The sequence below is a fragment of the Protopterus annectens genome, chromosome 8.part0 (genome assembly GCF_019279795.1).
Source record: "Protopterus annectens isolate FY-2018-M chromosome 8.part0, PAN1.0, whole genome shotgun sequence".
NCBI classification, from domain to species: Eukaryota; Metazoa; Chordata; order Ceratodontiformes; family Protopteridae; genus Protopterus; species Protopterus annectens.
Window position 1 is genome coordinate 157,486,787 of NC_056741.1, and position 26,248 is coordinate 157,513,034.

At 37.3% G+C, this 26,248-nt stretch overlaps 1 protein-coding gene across 2 annotated transcripts; it reads right to left on the reverse strand.

Moving 5' to 3' along the window:
* Window positions 1-1,308: 1,308 nt before the first annotated feature.
* LOC122808686 (solute carrier family 2, facilitated glucose transporter member 3-like) lies at window positions 1,309-24,800 on the reverse strand. Of its 2 annotated transcripts, none has more exons than XM_044079670.1 (10): window positions 24,430-24,800; window positions 19,521-19,619; window positions 13,629-13,789; window positions 11,534-11,774; window positions 10,727-10,889; window positions 10,055-10,242; window positions 8,981-9,085; window positions 8,775-8,876; window positions 7,166-7,369; window positions 1,309-3,606 (listed from the first exon to the last, which is right to left on the reverse strand). In XM_044079670.1, exons 1-10 carry the CDS (start codon window positions 24,442-24,444, stop codon window positions 3,376-3,378), a joined length of 1,509 nt encoding a protein of 502 aa, XP_043935605.1. In that variant the 5' UTR covers window positions 24,445-24,800; the 3' UTR covers window positions 1,309-3,375. The 2 variants fall into 2 exon arrangements, with proteins under 2 accessions (XP_043935605.1, XP_043935604.1); XM_044079669.1 differs by lacking the exon at window positions 24,430-24,800 and adding an exon at window positions 21,295-21,454.
* Between the last annotated feature and the right edge of the window lie 1,448 nt (window positions 24,801-26,248).

A 26,248-nucleotide genomic window follows, 5' to 3' on the forward strand; every position in this document is an offset into this window, starting at 1 on the left:
CCCAGAAATAGCCTCTGAAAAGGGAGATTTTAGAAGTTCCTTCAGTATCAGCTTGTTTTTCCTTTCTAACAAAGCTCTATTAGAAAAGTTCTCACAAATAGTACAAGGAGGTTCAACAGATAAATGGGAAGCTCCCAAACAATAAACACATAAAGAGTGTGCATCAGAAGTAGGCAGATTGTGTCCATAATCAGAACACCGCTTAAACCCCGGACTACCTTTTTTATCTGCCATATTAAGTAATAGAAAAGTACCAACAATGGTACAAGAGAGTACCCGAAGGTATGAAAGAGAAAGGGAAAAAGACTACCAACAATGGTAAAGAGAAAATTACCTTGCGGTAAAAAAAGGGAAGTAAAGGACAGAAAAAAACCTGATGAAATTATGAATGCTAGATGCGATAGGGCAAGAAACAATAAAATATCAACTTTTCTGACAGAAAAGTAATTTGTAAAGCAATTAAAGAACAATTGACTGTACTTAGCTCAAGAGAAGTAGCTTGACATGACCGGATGGCAATGCGGCAAACGAAATCTGAGGTAACGGAGAGGGGGATTGTGGGTAAGAGTTTAACTCGAGTGTTTGAAGCTGACGCGAGCTTGGAAAATGGCCGTCTCAGTTCTGAGCTTGGAACCGATACCCATGCGTAAGGAATGAACGAGGATTAACAATATCAGATGCTTATTTTTTTATGTCTGCTATTTGACTTCTCCTTCACTTTCCTGTACTTCACTTTACAGGAAACAGAGTATTCCAGGCACTACCAAAGTGGATCTTAAGTAAGAAAACCATACAATGTACATCAGTGGCACTTCTGACATCTCACAATAACAGTAGACACAGGTCTACCACTAACAGTGCAAGCTAATTTCCAGCATGAACACTAGCGTAAACCTATCTCACTTCTGAAGCACTACATTGTGAATTAGAAATATTTTGCTCTTGATGAAATATTGGCCAAGTGCAACTCAAAGTGATGACTTGTGTCATTCCCCAAAACAAAAGCTAATATTACTTGTCAATGCAGTAGTAATAATTCAGTCTCTGCTTGTTAACACTTCTACAACATTAAATGTAATTGTTGCAACTCCAAGGGCAGGAAGTTGCATGTGTTTTGAAGCTACAATGTTGTCATGTGGAGCATTATCCGATGTGTTGTGGAGTTTTCTAGAGCTTAACCATTACAGTCTCATCAACTCCATCATATTCTTGACCAGCACTGCCACATCTGCCTGAGACCTGCAACCTTAAGATGTCACTAATCGGATGCAGTGTTATGAAAATAAAAATAAAACACAAAGACAAACACATTAGAATTGCATTTTATTAAAAAAAACACATTATAATATAATGTTCAATATATACATACATCTAATATATAATATTCTCACTGTACATATGATAATTTTAAATAGGTGCCACCCTTTTCAGCACACATCTCGCATATAGAAGTTCTTACAATGTGACAAAGTGCTCTTAGTACAGCTCTTGGATTTAAAATATATTTAGATATAAAAAAATAAATTACACAATCAGGAGAAAAAGTACCACCAAAATTACACAGGGTTCTTTCTTTCTCAAATCATAAGATTGCACATATTTCCAACAGATGGAAAAAATGTATAACCCATAAAAAAAGACCAGATAGTAAACATGGTTTAACCTGGTGCATTTTGCTCTGTACCGAAAATGACATGCCATTTATGCTGTTTGGAAAGAAATGTTTCTATCTCACCCCAGCCCATAAAAATGAAGCAATCATACTCTTGTTGGTAGAAATCTGAAAAATGGAAGTAAACATTCTGAAGGCTGCACAACAATCCAACGTCACTTAGAAAGTGAACGGTTTTGCTGTGTCATTAAGCTAAGTAAATCATTTAGCCCAGAGTACAGGGGCACAACTTCTTCATGGCAACAATAAGTTTTACTTCCCTTTCTGTCTACAAGACCAATTTCTGAAAACAGATTGTTGAGCCAATCAGAATGGCCTAATTAAAAAAAATTAGAAAACTACTTCTACTTTTGTGCTTCTTTCATGGAAACAAAAAAGCACTTTCATATCCTCTAAGTTTCTGTCCTTAGAACTCCCAATTTTCGTTCTCCTTTCACAATACCCTAAATATTGGTGGCCAAGTTCAGTCATACAATTTATCAGTCTTTTCTCCCGTGTGTATGCTCACACATCATTCAACTGCAATCATAACAAACCCATAAAGGAACTGCTATTGCACATGAAGAAAACCCAACCAGTGCACAATGACACAATACGCATAATTAAAATGTAAACACGACATACAGTATGTGGCTGACATTTTGACAAAACTCTGCAGTGTTTTCTCCATACACAGGCACACATTTATACAATAATTTAGACACTACAAAGTATTTAAATAAATACAAAATAAAAAAATAACATCATACAAAATATGTAACAGTAACAGAATAAATGAAAATTCAAGTTATTGCACACCCTGTAACTAGTCTGGTCCCCTTTACAGCAGAACTGCTGAGGGCAGGGCCAGTGACATCCACACAACTTTAAAATATTGGCCACAGTCATAACATTGATTCTTTTCAAATGAATACTGTTTACAGGTAGTATAAAAACAAATGAAAACAAAGTAATGCTCTATTTGTTTTGGTTATTTGGATATTGGTACCTTGTTTATATAAAAAAAAAGACCAATGCTAGTGCCAAAAAATTAAGCATCTTTTTGACACCAGAGTTTGTTCACAAGGGAAATAAACAAACAAAACTTCTTAGGACAGAGTAGTCTAACAGCTGCTACAAAAAAAGATACCTGCATGTCTCGGCACTTTTTTTGCATGACATGTAAACATATGGAGTTTGCTTCTTGGCTTCTGAAATGCATGGTCATTTACAACAGAGGTCTCAGTGTACAAGAAATCTTGATCGTACATCTCAACTGTTTTTACTGTGGAACCATGACGCAGGAACAGTGCAGGCAAATGTTCATAGCAGCTTACAAGGAAATGTGAAGGAAATGCCTACTTGTGTGCACTTACTGATAAGTGCAGAGAAACTCAGCTTTGTGAAATCTGATATTATCCTGGATACACCTTTACATACAAGGCAGTGGAACAGATACAACTTAAGGATTAATGTTTAACACAAGGTGGAAATGCCAACCTCTCTGTTCCTCAGACTAACTGCAGAGGAACTCAATGTTGATACTAAAGAAGCCTGAACAGTCTATATGGTTAAACCTTTGCTGTGCAGAGCAAAGGGATGTTAAGCTGTAAAACTGAAAGGCTGGCCTAATACAGTAGGAGAGCTGAGAGGTAAGGTCATAACTGATTCATTGTTCTAGGCGATCCAATGAATGGTTTCTTTTTTGAAACGGGAAAGTTACCTTAGATGACAGAGTTGTTCTTGCTCAGGTCCTTTGCAGAGCCAGTGTTGTTGAGCTCCATCATTAGACCCTTCTCACCTGGGCTTTCAACCTGTGGTTCACTGGTCTTGAATGTCTTGGCAATATCTTCAAATGTGCGGCCTCTAGTCTCAGGCACCATGAAGTAGGTGAAAATGAAAAACAGGACCAGGAAAATGACGAAGATTATGAAGACGTATGCCTTTAAGGCAGCCTGTAAGAAAAGCACATTAAAAGCCATTAAACATTTAAAAAGCCATTAAACGTTTAAAAAGTCATTTGTCTTTTTTCTTTGAAAGCCGTGTAGTAGGATAGAACTCAAGTTGAATACAGTATAAATATTAATAAATGTCCAAAAGATACAAACATGTTTTATTAGATAACTATCTGCTTTGGTTTACAAACTGAAGCATTATCAATTTCAACATAACTGTTGTGTTTAAAAAAAAAGATTGCTGACTATAAAAACAAGTCAGAATTATACTGTGCAACCATCTGTAACTGCTTCAACTCCATTTCAGTTTCAACAAAAAAAAAAAACACGGTGAGCATGCTACAAAAACCCTGTGTACTCACTATGTTCTAACCTTTACCTAGAACAAACACAGAAGAAAATTAATTCCATTTTATTTTGGCCTACAAAGTTTCCCTCCTTCTCTGCACACCAACCAAGAATACCATAGGAAAAGACATTCAACTAACACAGCTTGAATATGGACTTCCACTGATCACAGCAGTTGTAGCAGCATACAAGAAAAACTCTTCCACCATCCAAACTATAAGTAGTTTTATATGCTGTTTCATTACCCTGTCCTCTAGAAATGAGAATCACTGTATCACATTTGATAAAGCCAACTGACTACCTGTCTTATAAAATTCCAACCTTCTTGAATTTCAACTCTACAAGCTCCTCAAAGAACACTGACACCTTTCCATTTTCTCCAACCTCTTCAGATGATACCCCAGTACAATGTTATAAGTCTTAACTACTCTGGTCCACCTCTTCAATGTCCCAGAACAAGACTTCATTGTGCTAACTATGCCTTTTCCATTCTACGCTCCAAAACGTCGGGAATTCCTCCGTACTTACCTTAAAAACCTCAACTCATACCTATCATTTTGTGCCCAGCTTAAAGACCATTTCAAGTCAGAGTCAATGTATAAATGCTTTCCCTGTGGACGTATCACATAATCCCTCACTGACACCTCACCTATCCCCTCCCCACTGACACCTCACCTACCCCCCGACACATCACCTAATCCTCCACTGACACCTCACCTAACCATCCCCACTGACACATCACCTAACCCCCACAATGACACATCACCTAACCCCCACAATGACACGTCACCTAACCCCCACAATGATACATCAACTAATCCTCCAACCGCCCTCACTGACACACCAGCTACCCCCACAATGACACATCACCTACCCCCACAGTTATACATCATCTACCCCCCACTGACACCTCACCTTATCCCCCACTCTCTCCTTCACCAATCATGCACCTTTCTGTTTCTCACATTATTTCCCTACATGACATCTCTTCCACATGTTAATTTATGTGTGCTTTACCTTACTGCCAAAAGAAGGTGTCTGCTGATCTGCTCTGGAAAAGCCATGATGCATATTTAGCACTTTCATTCACGAAAAAGTGACCAATCATGGAGGAAAGCACTACTTTGTGTTTTAAACTAAGTATGTATTCATATAAGTAGAGGCAATCAGACGATTTTCTAATGATAAAGGTGATTTCTGTATGTCTGCATCTATCCCTGTGTCTGGATGAGAGGCAGACATAGAAAGGTAACCCCTGGACAAAATTTACAAAAATACATGTGCCAAATCCCATTTTCATGTTTTCAGACACATATTGAAGTTCAGGAAAACCAAAGTCCCTTCAGATTAAGTTTGTGGGAGGGGGTGGGAAGTTCTTATCCTTCCAAAATATTTCACTTGCCTGCATAAACAAATTATTATTATACTGGCTAGGTGCAGAAACCAGATGAGTTCCACTGAGAATAAATTGTTTTTCTACCATTTCATGAACAGTTTGTTGACTAGAACTTGAGGTTTATGGGAAGGGAAATACGGGTTGTTCTGATGGGATCCATCAACCCCAAACTCACAAAGTACAGTAGCAGCTATCTGTTCACCTTGTTACCACTTTTGCCTTTTATTTCTCCATTGTATATGCATATTGCATAATTACAACAACTGATACTTCTGCAATCAAACAAATAGCAATCTATAAAGGATTTAAACCTTGCCTGGATCAAAACCCAGCAAATTATGCAGTACTGTACCTTGAGCTAAAATGTATATTTTAGTGATGGAATAATACTGTTCTCTCTGTTGGCGCTATCCCACATTATGAAATTTAAAACTGTACCCGCTTTCCATCTTTAGGCCATGGATTATTTGTTTTATTCCTTGACATGAACTTACCTTATCTTATTATCAGCACTTTGCAAAGATAATACATTTCTAGGCCTCACTGTAGAACTTGTATTTATTTCTGTGATCACCATTAGTTTCTACACTCCTCTCCCACACAGTATTCTCCTCTGCTCTTGTCTTCTTATTGTGCACAGCTCAAAAAGATGCCTTAATTTAACTTTAGCAAACATATTTATTTGTTAATCCAGTAAGTGAACTTGCCCTTCATGGACCCTTTTCCTTGACCCAGTTTACAAGAGAAAGACCAATGGTCAATTTAGTATGGCCAGACAGCCAGCTTGTTCTTCTGAGGAAACTGCAATTCGTAAAAAAAAAAACAAAAAACAAAAAATTCCACAGGCATAAGGAGAACATGCAAAACATCCCTGAGACAGTCAGGCAAGACTAAACCCTAGAATTTCAAGCTGTGAGGCAGCAATCCTACATCTAAGCCATCTCTGTTTCCAACATGAGCTACGTTGCCTGCTGTAGCTGCGGTTTGCAAGTCTAATAAGTTACCTTGCCTTCACCTGCTGCTTTTTTAATTGGGTACATGTCTTTTTCTCTATGTTTCTTTATACACCTCAGCTGAGTCAGCAGTGAATCAGCTAGTCATGCTGTCTTTTAACAAAACAATTAACTTGGTGACACAGTAAATGACAAACTAACTTGCAGATTACTATATTCTAAAAGGAAAGGGACAGCCTAGAAAAGATTAGATTGACAAACGGCACACTCCATCATCCACTCCTACAATCAGACAATATACAACCTGCACACCTCTACCCATCCCCCACCACCCCTCACCACCACCACATGTGAAAGCAGCAGTCACCTACCCAACCATAGCACAGTCAGGGACCAGGACAACCTTTCCTATGTCCAGCTACCAAATAAAATGCAGGCTACTACCTCTGTGTTTCAATGTTGGTTGACACATTCTCAAATGTTATGTGGCTGTACAGCCTGTGCTACTTAAAACCCACATTCCAAACTGTAACACATCCACAAATGTGGATTATTCATCAGCAGGAGACAATGCAGTATACTGTATATCAGATGCCTCAATAGTAAACCGTATATTAAAAATCATGCACACCCCTTCATGTTGATCCCCTTCCTACTAGGCAGAGTACATCATCAGTGAATGACTAGATTCTATTCCAATCTTTATTTCTTCAATAAGCTTCAGCTGGAACAATGCTATGACTACAGGATACAAGTAACTTTCTTGCAGTATCAGTACTAAGTTACCTATTTTTATAACAAAATGCCAAAAAGATGTAGCAAATTAAGACTTATGTCAGTACAGTTGGTTGTTTTTACTTACCTCTGCATATGGGAAAAGGATCCCTACAAGGAAATTGGAAGACCAGTTGCAGAAGCCAGCTATGGCCATGGCTGCAGGTCGGGGACCCTGGCTGAACAGCTCGGCCACGATGAACCAAGGGATAGGCCCAGGCCCCATTTCAAAGAAGGCAACAAACCCAAAGATGGCAATGATGCTAACATAACTCAACCAAGTATATGTTTTCTGTAAAGGAAAAACAATAAGAATAAAAATTCTATTACACTCAACTTAGTGGAGAAAATGTTCACAAGATGGAAGCAATACATTCCATATTACAAATTTCGTAGGTTCATAGGTTAGTACTAGGCTAACTGCCCTTGCGAGCCATTTTAAGCCTAGCTAATTATCCCTTGTGAAACCCAAACCCTGCACCTTGTGTTTGTAAGGCAAACAACTTAATCATTAGGCAAATGAAAAAAACTCAGTATGCTGGATATATTACAAAAATAGTGTTAAAATGATACACTTTTTATCTGGATCATATAAGTATCTTACCTATAGAAATGTTCATCTATAACTTACTTTATCACATTTACATTACATATACAGAAATATATAAATCTGATAAATTACTATTTTTGACATTTGCAAGAAAGTCATTAGGAGGTAACATGAACAGTCTGAAAAAAATTCTGCACTCTGTATAACTTCATAGAATTGGTGTGGTACATTTCACACATGTTCTCATGTATTAGAATGAACCACTGGTGCAGAGGAATAAATCATTGACTATGGCCCAGGAGACCTAAATTCAATTACCAGCTCAGGTGCTTGACTCTGCAGGCAGTGAGGATGCATGCATTCATCCTGGAATGGGAAGTGAAAATGATGGGTGTTTTCCTAGTAGGGCTCTAGAGGACAGCAGACCTCACAGCAAACATGCAGACTGGGGGGTTGCTTCTGTCACTCTTGGCTTCAAGTGATATTACCATGTTTGGGAGGGATATTAGGGCTAGGAAAAAAAACTGTGATACAGTATTATATATCCCACCTCCCTTGTAGGAGATCTTTCCAGTGCGAGTCACAATGAAAATTCCAGGATGGACTTTGTGGAGACTGGAGATCAGAAGGGCAGGTGGATCTTGAAGCCACCATTAGCAGTTGAGAAAAAAGAACATATGTTCTTGTTTCACAAATAAAATACTGCCAACATGCTTTCACTTATTGGTTACCATCTCATACACATTCGTGGACACCAGGAGACCAAAAATGCTCATTGGTGGTCATCTGTTAAGTCACAGTGAAACAAGCATTATTACTGTGACTTAAAAGTGATTCTTGTAAAGCTATGTAAGCACTTTGTTAGCAAAAAACACTTGATGAGCAAGCCAGGGGTCTGGGTTACCTAATTTTCCAAATTTGAGAAAACTGAGAGAACTGCTGGAAATTGATGCATGGAGGACAAATACTACTTCTGCCACCTAGTGGTAGTGTACTTCTATGACTTAACAAAAGGTTCTAGTATCCCATTTAGAATTCAGTACTTTTGCAAAGATAGTACTACATCCCAGTTTGCATGCCTTGAAGTTATGCACTGTACGAACAATAAAACAAATAAATGCTGTTTTGTTAAAAATATCACACTCACCAGGAATACAAGAGCTAATGTCATTAAAACGGCACAGCCAGCCATTCCTCCTAAACCAATCAGATGTAGGGTTCGACGACCAGCACGCTCAACAAGAAAGAGCTGAAACATAAAATTAGTAGGGGAATTATTGATATGATGAAACACCAAATTTCCCTTTAAATGCATAATGTGTCAGACTAATGCAAAATGCATTTGCTACTTACTGAAACAATAGTGAATACAGTGTTGACTGCACCAGCACCAATTGTGGCATAGATTGGTTGTTCCACTCCTGCTTCTTTAAAGATGTCTGTTGAATAGTAGAATACCTAAAGAAACATACATTAAGCCTGTAAATATTGTGCTTAAATGCTACGGATCAGAATTAACATTGTCCTGCAAACAATGCATTAAAGGCATATGCACATAACTTCACACACACACACACACACACACACACACACACACACACACACACACACACACACACACACACGTGGTGGTATCAGATAGAACATATCCCCCCTCCTTTCAACTGGTCTGTGTCCACAATGTGTACTGCTTCTCCTGTATAAGACATGTGAAGTTTAATGCAGCATGTACTACCTCATTCATTTCACTTTCCCTCTCTTTCACACGTGTGCACGCACACGTGCACTCATACACACACACATATGTGAGAAAAGGGAAACCCTTCTATCATATGTATCATACTATGCCAGTAAAGTAATTTGGGAGACACCAGAAAGGCACTGACAGGAGAAGATAAGCACAACTGCATGCCTAAGATAGGAGAAGATGAGTGCTACTGGAAATGTTTAACGTACAGTGCAATTCAGCTTCAGTACTCAAAGTACAAAGCAACCAATTTCCAAACAGCTGTGCCACTCCACTGAGCTACACAAATATGACTCTTTTTTTTTTAAAAGTCTGCTCCTGGGAATTAGAAGAGTTGTATATCCAACATTTTTGCCTCCTGATAACCATTCCTAAAAGGTATGCAAGACTTGCTGGCATAACCGGAAAACCACATTACAGCATTACTGTGACTTATATACACCACTGGGTTTTAAATTTTACCAGTGATTGGGTTTTGACAGGTTTTGTCTAGTTCTAGCATGTGTATTTTTCCTGAAGTTTTAACTGCCTCCCCAAACCCTACTCAGGGCAAGTGATAGATAAAGAAATGAAAAAAGGCTAAATTGAAAATAAGCACATTTTTACAATGAAATAAGTTAGAAAGAAAAAAGATTTAAATGTAGAATGAAACATGACAGAAGGCTGAACAAAATTCTTACAGCGTTGATGCCAGAAAGCTGCTGTGAGAGTTGCAGAACTATAGCAATTATGATTGGCTGGCGATAGTTAGCAGAGCGGAACAGTTCGATCATTGTAGCCTTCTTCTCTAATGCCATCTTAGCACTCTCCTCCTTCATTTCCTGAATGTCTTGACTAACATCATCTATACCTCGGAGTTTCCGCAGAACTTTGGAAAGAAAAAAGAAAGGAATTCAGTTTTTTCACATATACATCAGGAAACCAGATTTTACCAGTTTCCAAGTCAAAAAGTTTAATACTCTGTGATCAGTAGTGGCTGTTAGAAGTTCAGTCTATGCTTCAAGCAAAAATCAGAAAGTTTAAGGGATTTTTTCTCTCTAAGACAATTCAGACTTGATTTTCAAGTGTACCTAATGTTTATCAATGTAATATCACATTTGCTATGACTGCCTGGCTGGAATTACTGTTTTAAATTATATTTCTTAAAGAGATACCAAAAAATAAATAAATAAATAACAGAAGTAGGCAACTACATAACCGTATTCTATAAGTGCCTTTTAGTTAACTTCTCTCTTGAAAGGAGATTTTCATATACAAGCAAATATCATCTTTATCTCATCTGTCAGTGTGTAAAACTAGTATAGAAATATGAAAGAATAAATAAATAAATGTAGGTACTCTCTAATACTTACCATGTGTAGCTTCATCTTCCTGTGCCTTGTTAATTAGCAGAAACCGTGGACTCTCAGGGCAAAAAAGCAAGGCAATGGACTGCAGGATGGCAGGAAAGATGGTGAACCCCAACAGAAGTGGCCAGAGGGTGTCTGAACCCATAATAGCCTCCAGACCAAAAATCTGAAAAAAAGAGAGAGAGAAAGAGAATATGACTACTCAGAACTTTTGTTTTGTTTTGCAGCTGCAGCAGTCTTGAGCACAAAGACTATATTATCTTATTCTTTAAACAATATAATGCTTATTTACTTCAATGTAATACATCACTGGCCTCTGGCCTTGCATTACATACTGTGCTTGTTTTAGTTACATTATCATTGTTCATTATTTTCTGCACATTCTGAACTACTCCAAGCATTCCAAGGTTATCATTTAATACTTAGTTCAAAGTAACCATAAGTACATTACTAAAAATATCCTCAGCTGAGATTTTTAAAAAATCATTTATTTCTACTACTTCAGATTTTACTCCACCTTCCTTTTTTGGTTTCATCCTAGCTCTTCATTTCACTTCTTTCACTTTCCCTGTAGCTTTTCCATCACTCACTGTGTCTCTTATATTGTCTCCACTTCTTCTTTTGATGAGTAATTATCACCAAAAGGACTTTTCACTACACTCTTTACTCTTTTACCATACCTTAAAATATTCTGCAGAAAGCGTAAATGTATTTTGCAGACTTTTTTTTATTCAAATGTCTATGTAAGATGCATAGTTTTCAAAACTAAAGCTAAAAATTAATCCAAACTCTTGCCAACCTTCTCCTTACCTGTGCAATTAGAATGCCAATAACCACTCCCAGCTGGTGTAACGTTCCAAAGGCACCACGCAGTTTGGTTGGAGAGACCTCACCAATGTATATAGGTACAAATCCTGTGCAAAGACCACAGAACAGTCCAATAACCAACCGTCCAATAATCAGCATCTCAAAGGAGCTACACAGCTTGGAGAAGCCCATCAAGGCACCACCTAAAATGCCAAGGATGTTCACCATGAGCATGGAATTCCGCCTTAAGGAAAAAAGAAGGAAAACAGGCATCAGTTTTAGTGCATACGAATTATAATGTTATGATGAAAATAACTAGAGATTATACAGGTTTATTGGTTGTATAATACAGTTATTGTCACCACTATCCTGTTTGGGTGTGGTGAGTCTGTTTTTGCCTGGCAAATTTATCCAACATTAAAATAATGAATGTAAATAAGCGCTCAGTAGACAACGAACAAAAACACTGGTCCTCTGTGTCTTGGTACACCCACCTCACAACAAGGTCACAAATAAACGGATTAGATGAAATTCAACCGAACTAAAGGGAAACGGCCAGGATAAATAAAAAACCTTTATTGTATGAAGAGTTAAGCGCTTTCACTCGCTACAATGCGAGCTTCTTCAGAACTCCATTAGAGCGTTGATTTAACATTTAAATAAGTTATTTGGCGCCAAAAAGCACTGTGTTAAAAGCAACATATACACTATTAATAAAATAACAAATTAATACATAAAAACATGAAAAAAACATAAAAATATACTCTCATTATAAAAATCCTATTTATAATACATTTAATAAGCTTAGAATATGTGTTCACTGTCTGCTGTAGTTATGTAGTTGTTCATCATATAATACAAAAAATCTAATATAATAAATACAAAACTATAATGAAAATTAACTGATGGTTTACTTTATATTTGTAATACTAATATATTAAATAATTATAAATAAAAATAAAAATAACTACTGTATTTTCAAAAGTGGCTTAATGGTAAAATAATCATTAAGTCCTGGAAAATTAGAAGCATCAGTGTAAAGTTGCCACCACATTTCTTTATATGACAGTAAACTTTTATAATCTACCCCTTTAGGGTCAACGTGAACATGATCCAAAATACCAAATTTAAAGTAATGTCTGTCCCCACATTTTGTAATATGTCTATATAAAGCATTGTTCTCTTCCTTCGTCTTAATACTATATAAATGAGCATATATACGTTTGTTTAGACATCAGTTAATTTTCATTACAGTTTTGTATTTATTATATTAGATTTTTGTACTATATGATGAACAACTACATAACTACAGCAGACAGTGAACACATATTCTAAGCTTATTAAATGTATTATAAATAAGATTTTTATAATGAGAGTATATTTTTTATGTTTTTTCATGTTTTATGTATTAATTATTTATTTTATTAATAGTGTATATGTTGCTTCAACACAGCGCTTTTTGGCACCAAAGAACTTATTTAAATGTTAAATCAACACTCTAATGGAGTTCTGAAGAAGTTTGCATTGTAGCGAGTGAAAGCGCTTAACTCTTCGTACAATAAAGGTTTTTTATTTATCCTGGCCGTTTAAATTCAGTTAAATTTCATCTAATCCGTTTATTTATGATCTTGTTGTGAGGTGGGTGTACCAAGACACAGAGGACCAACATTAAAATAATGAAAAATCATACATTTATTTTGTGTACATGACATTTTCTTATTGCTAGAAAAAGGCATCTTCTTGAGAATGTGTTCTGTCGCATAAAAATATCTAGTTCATTTTTTTTTTTTTAATAATACAGCAATGTTTTTTTTTTCTTTTTTTAACTACCACATCTGTGTTGACAAAAAGTATCAGAGCATAACTATACAACCATTAATACTGGCAGCATATGTGCTACTAGTCTTGCATTCAAACTACACATAGGGAGCAAAATGCAAACAATATGAAATTGATGTACATTTTAGGTAACAAAACTACTTCCACATATAGACAACACTGAATTATATCACTGTTGGTGTTTCCTAGCTGCTTTACTAACTTGGCATAATATTTTTTAAAAAATAACATTATGCACAATGCTACCACTACTCAGTACCTGCCAAAGCGGTCGACAAATAAGCCAACAGAGAAAGAACCAATCATTCCACCAACAGAAAAGATGGCCACAGATAGTGACCAGAGAAGTGTGCTGACAGAGTCTGTCATCGCCGCACCAGTCCTTGTCATCCAAGTCACATTGTAAAACTCTTTAATGACCTGAAAGGAAAAAGAAAGGGAGCGGAGAAAATTAATTCTTATGTCACGTAAAATTTTATACCCTTACTGACTATGTACAACAAAAATTAAACTTATTACTCAGTGTTATTGCTACTGGAAATTTCAAATTACAATACAAAATTTTAAATCTTAAAACTAGAGGTTGGGTTTACCCAGGCATTTCAATAAACAATTTTACTATAACAGTTTCTATGGATAAAAGGGTGCTATGCAAAGATAAGCAATAGTATCTCCCAATGAAACAAAAGAATGGATAGGCACAACATGATTGTCAAATAATCCTTTTTGCAGTTATATACTTAAACAAAACTGTCCTTGCTGACTTTTATAGCTGAAATTCCCTTCATGCTTCCTTTCTACTATTACTAAGATAGCATTTTATATATGCTTGAGATATACATATTGGGTCTACTTCTAAATTTTGAAGTTTCAAAACTTCAAATTTGTTATGGTCCAGACCATAAGATCAAAGTTTTGAAACTCTAAATTGTTTAAATGGAGATCACTGTTCAGTGTGGAACGGTATATTTATCATTTCTCTTGCAGTGCGATCTCGGAGTTGGTATATTTAATTACCAGGGGGGGTGGGGGGCACAGGGGGTATGACTCCCCCCCCCCTGCAAAAATGTAAAAAAAAAAAGATTTTTTTATTTCTATTTTTTAATTACATTTCGGAGTTTCAAATCTTTGATCTTACAATCTCAACCATAAGAAATTTGAAGTTTTGAAACTTCGAAATTTAGAAGTACACCCATATATGGAGATTGATACAGATATATATATATATATATATATATATATATATATATATATATATATATATATATGTTCATACGTGTGTACTAGGCTAATGGCCCTGGAGCCTTTACAAACCTAGCCCATAGGATTATATGGATACATACAAACACACACACACACACACACACACACACACACACACACACACACACACACATACATAAATCACACTTATAAAAACACACACACGCACATAACCAAACATTATTTTTAGCAACACTTTTAACTGTTTAACTGCATCTATTTCTAAATAAATAGATAGAATAAATAGATGGAATAGTGGGGTTGCTATTCTCTATAGAACAGGACTGCAGATTAGTAGAACAAATCATAACCTTTCATCTGACACTAGTATTGAAATAATTATTACAAAACTGCAACTCAACCCACAAAAAACATTAAATATTATCTGTACCTATCTTCCCCCAGGAAAAAATCCAACCATATTAGAAGACCTACTAAACTGGCTATCACTAAATCACCCTCAAGAAACAATACTCTTAGGGGATTTTAACATCGACTGGAACTTATGTAAACAGACTAATCCATCCACCCTTATTAACCTGCATGGCTTCTCTCAAATAATCAACTCCCCAACTAGAATAAACAAACTTAATAATAAAGAAAGTATACTTGACTGGATATTAACAAATAGTCCTCAGCAAAAATATACAACAGGAACTCTCCCAGATGACCTCAGTGATCACTCCCTCACTTATATTATTAGGCAAAAAAACAGTACTACTGTCCCCATCCAAGTCAGATCATTCCGTAGTAAGAAATATTTTGACCTCAACCAGTATCAAAATGAACTCACGCTAGTCAACTGGTCACCTCTTAAATCTCTCCCAATAGATGAAGCAGTTAGTCACTTTAATAATACTTTTCTCACTATCCTTGAACATCATGCCCCAAATCGTTCTATGCGTGTCAAATCTAAAACAGCCCAATGGCTCTCAAATAACACTAAGAAACTTATCCTGAGTAGGAATAAAGTCTGGGCTAAATGGCGTACCACAAAAAGCCTAACTGATAATGTCACTTTTAGACAACAGAGAAATATGACAAAAAAAGCCATCATACAAGATAAAAAGAACTTCTATACTCAGCTTCAGCAATCTTCACCACACCAACCACATAAATTTTGGTGCTCTATCAATAAACTATTATCCCCTGGTAAAGTTGCCACACCAAACCCATCTGGCTCTGACCCTGACTGCCCCTTACAAACAGCTAATGCCTTTAACACTTTCTTCACTTCTGCCATACTAAACCTAGCTAATCAACAAAACCCAGATACCTCCAAACTATTTACACCTAGCTCTATTCCCCCCCCCATTTCACCTTAAACCCATACCCACTTCTCAAATATTGTCCTTACTTCATAAACTAAAACCTACAACCCCATCTGCTGACCGATTACCAGCAGAATACCTCCAACTAGGTGCAAAAGCCTTAGCATACCCCATCTCTATTCTTATTAACAGGACAATAAAAGAAAGTACAGTTCCATCAGTCTGGAAAATCTCTTATATTATCCCTCTTTTTAAAGGAGGTGACTCTACTGAGTACTCTAACTACTGCCCTATAGCATTACTATCTCCGCTTGCAAAAATTATGGAGAAGTGTATCCACAAACAGTTACTAAATCACCTACTAGACCATAAACTACTGGCTAATTGCCAACATGGGTTTCGACCATACCATAGTACTAGCACAGCCTTACTATCCTTCATCGACTCAGTTAACAAAAACCCCAACAATAATACTCCTTCATCGGCATTCTTCGTAGACCTGTCCAAAGCCTTTGACATGGTCAATCACCAGCTTATTCTCCATCATTTAAAATCTTTCTCTCTAGATAACCCTGCATTATGCTGGTTCACATCTTACCTAGACAACCGCAAACAAGCAGTTCTATGGGACAACCAACTCTCTGATCTTCTCCCCACCACTATAGGAGTCCCTCAGGGCTCTATTTTAGGTCCTCTTTTGTTTTCCATTTTCATTTATGAACTTCATCTAGCCACTCCACAAACAACTTGCATTCAATATGCAGATGACACCACCATCATTTGCTCAGCCTCAACGCAGTCAGAACTTCACTCTCTCACACAAAAAACCTTCTCAACTATAGAACAATGGTTCTCTAATCATTGTCTTCTCCTTAACCCCAAGAAAACCAAACTCTTGCTCTTTTCACCCACCCACTTGTCTACCTCTATCCATTTCACGCTAATATCTGATAATGGAACCATTATCTCTCCTGACCAAACAACAAAACTCTTGGGTATTACTATTGACAATCAATTAAAATTTGACAATCATGTTAATCTTACAATAAAATCTACCAACAGAAAACTAGGCTCTCTCTACAGAATCAAATCTTTTCTTACTCCTGAAGCCAAAACTACAATAGCTAGAACCCACTTAATCTCAACCCTTTTATATGCTTCCTCCATATACACAAATCTTTCTAAACATAATCTTAATAAACTTACTACATCATATAACAATATTGCCAGATTTGCAACTGCCTCTCCATATAAAACCCATCATTGTTTGAATCTCAAGAAGCTTGGGTGGCTGGAACTACCACACCTCATACAATACTATCAACTCACTATTGCCCATAATGCCCTACATCACCCTGACAACACCCCAATACTCTCCACCCTCATAACGCCCTATAACAATCAGAGGTACCTACGCTCCACCAACAAAATACTGGTCCAAACATCCCGATCCAAAAATTCAGCAGGTGACTCCACATTTTCCAACTCAATTGGCAAAATATGGAACAAGTTACCACAAGACCTTACATCCCTAACTTCACTCTCCCTATTTCAAACTAAACTAAAATTCTTCCTAAATAACCATTGGCTCTGTTCTTGTCATAACCCTGGTTAGCTCTCTTTTTTTCCATCTTTATCTGATTCCTTAACAACCTTTCTCTTTCTTCTCTTCTACATACTCTTACAGAGTATTTAATTTTTTTCATCTTTTCTTTTTTTACCATCCTAGATTTAGACTCTACTCAAAAGTTTATACAACCTGTTTCAAGATTTATTGCATATGTTTTTTGTTTTCCTATTATTGTATATTGATGTATATCTTGACATTGTTTAGTACTATGTAGTGGAGCTTTTCTCCCCGGGCCTCCACTGAAAATGGACATATATCCAGCTGGACTAGCCCGGTAAACAAATGTAAAATAAAATAAATAAATAAAATAAATAAAATAAAATTGCGTACTATTAATATAACCTTGAGCAGGCTTGAACAGGATTTCAGATTTACTGCTTGTTTCAATTAATTTACTTAAAGCCAACATTTTGTTATCCTTTTTAGTACATGGACGTTGACAGGGTAAGTCCAGTTTTATACCACTGTTATAATTTTGTTCTTTATTATTATTTATTTATTTATCATTTGTTGACCGGGAATGTCCGACTAGGTTCCACAGAGCCTGTTTTCAGCGGAGGCCCGGGGAGAAATGCTCCAGATGCATGTCTTTGGAATGTGGGAGGAAACCGGAGTACCCGGAGGAAACCCATGCGAACACAGGGAGAACATGCAAACTCCACACAGAAGGCACCCCAGCCGAGAATCGAACTGGAGAACCTCTTGCTGTGAGGCGACAACGTTAACCGCTGCACCACTGTGTTTTAGACAGACATACTCCATTCTAAGCACATAGCTCAAGGTTCTGCATTAACCTGGGTTTCAGATTATTCAGCAGCTTAGTTGCAAATATTATTTCAGATTGCTTTATAAATGTGATAAGTTCTTAAGAAGTCCCACTGCTTTACAGGACAACGATGGATGTATGTTTCGTTTAACTTTCCTACTAGTTGATACAACTGCTTGTCTCAACAATGAAATGTGGCCTAACCCTCATACCACATCTTTAGTGGTTATGAAAAAGTAAATGGGTGTATATGTATGCAAATATGTGTCCAAAAGTCTTCATTGCTGTTATTCTTCTGGTTCACAACATCTAGTAATTCACAAAGAAACTGGGGAAGTGAATAACTGCCTAAGTAAACTGCCAAACCACAGACTTATTTGTTGCAACTCTACATAAGAGCCATAAAAAAGTAACATGTTGCAAAAAATACATGCAAAACTGGAGAGAACCATAGGTGAAAGGACCACAAACTGGAATAAACTAAAAAAAATAAAAATATTAAATACGGCGGTCCAAATATATTGATGGCACTCAAAACTTTAGGCAGACTACAAACTATGTTTTAAAATAAGTTTAGACCAGTGCCAAAATAAAAAGACCAAAATTGCTAAAAGAAAGGAATAAATTTGCAGCTAGTGGCAATGAGCAATGCATGAATCTGTATTTTTTCGCATTCAATTCTGCCAATCTAAAATCAGACAGAAAACAGTGGAATGTCTTAAGGATATTCTTTATTCGGAATGGAGACATGAGAGGGACAGGGTCTATGATATGGCAATTGCAACAAAAGAGATAGATTAGGTAACTGGAATTCCCGTCAAATTGAGAAAAAAAATGTAGGCACTTTTCTTAACTTTGGCACTCCTATTTCACTTTCTCTCATCTGTAAAATAAAATAAAAATGCTACATAAATTAAGTAGAGCAAATTTGCTCATTTAGTTATAATTCTATCTAGTTAAACCATACTTCCCTGTTCTCCAGAAAATCATGGCTATATCTAGTTAAGTACAGAAAGGAAACTATAACTACCTAGTAAAGTAAGACTAGCACTATAGCACCTATAAAAACACATGCATTTGGCTTCACGTATGCTGCTTTGCAATAAGAAATTTACATTAAGACTATCTATTGCTCAATATACTGTATCCTGTATAGCCAATAATATTTTCTGGTTAAATTTATACTTTAGGTAGAAAGTTAATATTGAGATGTTGCCTTACCGCACTTGGGGCATTTATAACACCTGTGTTGTATCCAAACTGCAGTGAACCAATTACAGCCACGGACACAGCAAACAATAGATTGCACGTCACCTTTGTCTGAAACAGAAAATGGAGAAAAATAATATTAAAAAAAGAATAGCACAGTTTTTATAATAGAACTATACACTCTTGTTTTACATATGGACCAGAGGGGTTCCCCCCATAGTATAATAAGAAAATACAGTTAAAGTATCAGGGAAGCTCATGTGACATGTTTTTGGACACAAGCCTACTTGTGTCCAGCTAGTTTTAGTTTAATAGATTGTATTTCCATCCCTAATGTAGGGAGATAAGTAAGTCAAATTTAGCTGATGTATATTTTTCCATCTCCAATGGGTGGAGTTTGAGGAAGAAACAAACAGGACTTAAAAATGTTGACTTTTTGTAGCACAGGGATCCTGGAACTAGATTCAATCCATCTGTAAGCTGAAAGGGACCATTACACAGTTAAATCATAAATTAATAGCTCAACAGATCATTGTAAAGCATTAAGTAGTAGAGTATGGAACAGTCACATTGCTTCTTCTTTATAATATAAACAGTATTGCTTATGTCACATACTGCATGGCTAACATATTGCTGTTATCTTGGAAGAAAAAGGAAATGCTACAATTGAGTCTCTACTGAGTGCCATTAAAGTAGTCAGCACCACTGAAGAAGAAATACAAATGAGCTGAAACTAACATAGAAATATGTGCCCATGTGTCTTGTATGCAGTAGTAAAGAAATGAATGTTGTCTGCAGTTCATTAACCAATAATTTGAAATTTCCCAATACATATTTCTCATGATGTTTTGATAAATAGATTTTTGTAAATAATGTTGTACGCCTATTCAGGTTTTGTCAGGGTCTTTCAATCTGGGTCTTCAGTACAGCTGCTTGGGAACTTTTGCTTCCTCATTAAAAAAATACAGAAGGACAAACTGCTGCGTGTTCCTTTTGTAAATTGTGTGTGCTTGTGAAATATTATATTGGCTAAGACCACCTTGTATGCTGAAGATCACCTTTCAGGACCTTTCTCTGCTCACACAGGCTTGTAGCCTGAACAAGTCACATGAAATGTCAGTATTCTCATTGTGGACCCTGTGTTAAAACCCCTCAGTATGATGCATTTCTTTCTCCGGTCAATGGTGCTTTTCTGCCATCTCTTGTCCCGTACTCAGACAGTACTATAATATTTACATCGTTTTGCTGTTTCCAGTAATTTTTTTTCCCTGGTACTTCTGAGGTGACAATTTAAAATACGCTCCCATAATATTTTATACATTACCAATACGCGTGTTTGAGCATACATCTGACTCATATAAACAACGTCAGTATATTACATGCACAACAGGCCGAACCAACAAACCTAATGCCTAGATGTCAGCCAGCTACTCTCAAATTAAGTATGTTATGGAAACAGTGAGTTTGAATTCTATCTCAGACTGGCTACTCTTGGTGAATTGGGCAAAAACAATCCAGGTGAGCAGCAATGAAAAGATGTGAAATGACAGGCTCGAGGCTCCAGAGGCAGAAGAGTATTTATTCAGTGTGTTAGCACAGGACAACTGTCACTGCGTTTGCAGAAAACCGAAAATAACCAGTTAAGACTGTTTGTTTGTTTGTAAAAATAAGTAAACATGCTGACCACTGTCCGACCCTTTCTTTCGGCAGTTTAGCCTTGTAGAGGAAAATGTCAGACAGGATGTGAAACCACACCAGATGAAAAAACATAACCTATCAAGTGTACCTCATTACGAGGAACGTTCCTCATTTTGAGTCTTAAAAGGTCAATCTTCCTCATTGAAAGGATCTGCCACACACTGTACGTTAAGAATTTTTTAACTGACATCGTTGCTAAATAATACCGAATCATATTAAGTCATCAAAATATTTTTAAGTAAAAGTTAAGACATTGTAAGCATCATCGGAGCTGTTAAGCTTAGTGTTCCACATTTTGTCCATTTCCTCCATATGTTGACAGCTTTGGATGAGAACGTCTCTTGCCGTGTTAGGTCAGATTATTTGGTTAAAGAAAGGGAGCCAGTAAGGCCTGACCTCGCTGACTGAATTCCATCATCCATACAATGAGTGACCTTGCCCAAGGGTTATCCTAGCTAGTGCGATCCAGTGGTACCCGGATGTTACACCATACCCAGGCAGTCTGTGGTAACACCGCGAGGACACACCCTATTACAGCACCGTTTGCCACATTCCTATTTCTACGTGTCAGTAAGAGTATACAGCAAAACGTTTATCAGTAAACGGCAGTTTTGTAAGTGTTCAAGAAAGAATTTCAGTTGTAAGTCTCAGTACTGATTAAATGTCAGAAATAAAGAACCTATTTGTCAACCGCTCTCCAGTAGGGTTGCCACCTTTTCAACTGACCAAAGTGGGATATTTTCGGGACACACATCAGATTTTACAGGCCGCCACATACCCATGGTCAGTCAAAGGATAGAACTTTACTCTTTTGCCTAAATAAAAGCTTATTCTTGTAGCAGTTTAGCTTCTTATTTTGTTTCTTGTGACATTTAGGTATATTAGATGCAGAAATAACTATTTTATGCAACTATTACATAAAACATGGGACATAATTATGTCCTACAATCTCAGGACATTTGCCATTTTTAATATTTTCTGTCAGCACCCAACTGCCCAAAGAGGGACTGTCCCTCGCAAAGTGGGACAGGTGGTAACCCTACTCTCCAGCCGATGTAAGGGGGGGGGGCTCCACCCCCCCCCCCGCACTATGTGTTTATGCTGTTAACTTTGAAAAGGCTTTACCACTTACAAGTAGGAATACTATGAGATACAGCCACCATGGAGTTAAACAATTTTACCACAATTAATCACAATTAAATTATCGCATGTCCAATAATCGCGGTTTAGGACCTCCAACAGCATATCGGCATCGACCCCACTTTTCCCCCATTTGAACACTAAGGACTTATATAACGGCCGTCTCAGCAGTCTCTGCTTTTGCTTCATATTTTTGCCCCATCCATCGCAAACAGTTTAATTTTGTGGTAAACAACTGAGGATTACAGACGACCAATAGTGCCAGACATTACTGATTCAAATCATATATGCTAGTATTCAGAAAATGTAGGATCTGGATCCAGATTAGAAAATGTTTGTCAATGGAAAACCTGTTGCTCTAGTTTTAAAAGTGATTCACTGTAACACTGAAAAACATGCTAATTTAGGTCCTTTGACTCCGATTTTTTTTTACTTTACTCGTAATTATTGAAGCAAAGACGTTGAGAGGTATATGAACTTGTGTTTGAGACAAACCTTTACAATCTTTACTTATCAATAATTGTGGCAATAACGCCTTGTTAAGATAACACACACACGCCATTTTTTTTTGCCATCATAAAAAAATTACCCTGATGCGTATCCCAAGCTGTTCACTGAGTTGTCTCTGTACTAATGCTCAGTTTTGCATGATTTAATGATTTAACAATTTCAGACGTAGACATATATGTCAGATTTATATAAATGACAAAAATGTGTAAATGAGGGCAACGTGTCAGAACCTACCACCAGATTCCCAATCCCAGCAGTATGCGCAAGATCAAAACTCGTTGGGTAAAATAGCAATCATATACTATGAATTTATAATGCGTTAATAGGTGACGCTGATAGTCTGGGTACTGTTTCCGTTAAATACAACCAGTCTAATGTATTAAAGTTACACATTACCTACCCAGCAGGCATTACATGTATTTTACTTCATTTTGATAATACGTCTACATGTATCGATGATAAATTATGCTACATAAACTTGTAACAAGCAACAGACAATGAGACTACAGAATTGAATATGTACAAAACTCACGTACCATTTGCTTAGTAGCGAGTCTTCAATTACTATTATTATTATTATTTGGAGGGAGGGGCTAAATTCGTATGGCTACCCACTAGATAGTTAATACACTATGCAGAGCAATACTAATATGACCAAATTTTTACTCTCGTCTTAAAAAACAGACTAAATGTCTGCCACAATACACAGTCCATCTTTAAACAGGATGTAGCCAGGATGTAATCTTTATCAACACAGCCGGCGGCATTTAACAGTCTGTGTGTGACATAATCTCAACTTTCCATCTCCAACATGAGGCACACTACCACTCATAATGTGAAAAAATGAACAACAACAAAAAAAACTTCAGCTATGAAGCTCACAGGGTGGTTGAAATGTTCTACTGTTTACATACATAATGTTCTTTTGATGAATTAATAGGATGCAGTTCGTTTTATCATGGATATCAGTTAAAAAAGTCTTGACATTAAATGTGTGAGAGAGACCCTTTCAATGTGGAACTTCCAGGAACATCAACTTTTTAAGACCAAAAATAAGGAACAGTCCTCATAATGAGGTACACTTGAGAGGCATGGCCCTTTGTGCCTCCAATACAGGTGCATATATTTGACGATTAGCATATTTGACATAAAATAAAATATAAGAAGTACCCTTTCATGTCTCCTACAAATGACCTCTGCAGGATGCTACCCTTCCCCCACACATCATCCATGGAGAAGTACATACACAGCTTTGCTTATTCCTTCCTACTGCAATACTTAAGTCCTTAGCCATTGCATGCCGCCTTCCACTGATTAAGGATTTAGAGCATTTTTTAACCACATGCTCAGTGTGGTTGCTAAGGCCGGCTATGCCACACACAGAAACACATACACACATTCCCATCCGATAATGCATTTGGAAACGCAGGGCGCATACTCATCCAACAGGATACGGCATTTTGGTTATCTCCAGTTAGCTGTGGCACACCTAAGTCAAGCATATCACCTGATGATACACCGTGTTATGTTCATAGTCATACAGACACACACTGGTAGCACATAGCACCTTTACCTTTTCCGACTCCATCACCAAGTCTTTTCGATGTGCAAAGGAAAATTGACGCACGCCCTAGAATTAATTCGGAAATACAGAATATCCTTTAAATAGCCTTAATCAGATCGACTTTAAAATAAAAAGGAAAATAAAGCAATTTTTCTACTGAGGTAGGTAGAAAGTATTAGTTTAGTCCGTTTTCTCCTTGAAACCGATGAAAAATACTAATGCAATGTATATGTCGCAGTAATCGTGTTATTCTCTTTCGTTTCAGATACGGTCCTACCGGTTGCAGTACTATTTAAGATAAGTGGAGTGCCATGACGTAGTTTATTACAGTTCCTGCCAAGCCCCCATCCCATCCCCCAGTGTCCACGTCCTCTGTCTTGTGACGATGAGTGTAAAATCACTGGACTGGTTTCAATAGCGCCTATTGCGTCAAAGACGAGCCCCCTTTTGCATTGCCATTTATGTACAGTGACGCGCTCTGTCCTTCATCATGCCAGTTTCCAAGGAAGTGGTGAGACGCCCAAAACAACCTGCGGGCACAGGGCTAGTGCATGTCAGCAAGAAAAATGTTTAAGCAAATCTGTTCGATTCTCGGCAGGAGCGCCTTGGGTGTGGAGTCTGCATGTCCACCCCGCGGTCGAGTGGCGTTCGAAAGCCATGCGTAGGGCAAAGTAAAATAAAATTAGCAATTCTTCGTTGAAGGTCGGGCGTCGAGCTGACACCTCGGCACCGTAAAACTCTACTGCCAATCATTAGCGGACCGGAGTTCCGCTGTGGCCACCCCTAACAGGGAAAAGCCGGAAGAAAAAGGGGGGGGGGTACATTTTTCAGGTAGTGGGGTGGGGGGGGGGGCAGAGATGCATGATGACACCAGTGACCTGAGTCTCATAACGCTGCTAAGAGCTGTATTATTTTTCATCACCCGTAACATTAAGTTTCATAGTTCTCAACCAATCGGGGACAAATCTCAAAAGAATCTGAAACAAATCCAGAAAAAAATCTGGTAGAATAAGAGAATGTGAATTACTGTATATTTTCTGAAGTAAAATAAGTCAACATCTGTAATTATTGTCATTAATTATTGCATGTAAGTCGCCACCTTTTCTCTAAAAGACACCTGTTTTAGGAGGGGGTTAAGAGGGCTAGAGCTAAAGTTTCAGCCATAATCAGGGACAGTTGTGCGGCATATGAATATTTTATCACCATTTTCCATATTTCCACCACGGATCTATCGTGCAAATGACTCTCTAACTTAGTGGGACTAACACTGAAAACAAAAGCAGTGAAGAGTTCAGTTCCCAGATGGTGCCCTTTTTACGTGGAGTCAGTCGAGCGGGGGTTGTCCGGTGTGTAGGGGGGGGGGGGGCGCTCTGAGTTCTCCAGATTTCTTCCACATCCTAAGGACGATCTTAACAGCCACCGATCATCCGATCCTGAAACGGATTAACCATGTAATCAAACAGTGAATATAGGGGTAACAAAATTATAATGTTTAACCTTGTAAGCTTTTTTACTAGGCAACATTTTTTGAGTAGATATCTCACGAGAACCTGTTTTTACAAGGAAGTGTATAGGAATATTTACGTAAAGACACTGGCGACAAGATGTATGACAGGATGCTGGACAGCAAACGCCCTAACCCTTTAGTGCCGGACCTTCTTGCCTCCACAGGAATAAGCATTGGTAGCAGTTATTATCCCAGCGCTGCCGAGTTTCATAGAACGTTTGCTTTTTGTGTGTTGTCCTATTTTTACAGAAAAAAATCGTGACAAAGCAAAGCACAACATGAGTACTGTTTACAAATGAGCTAAGAAAGATTTTAAAGTTA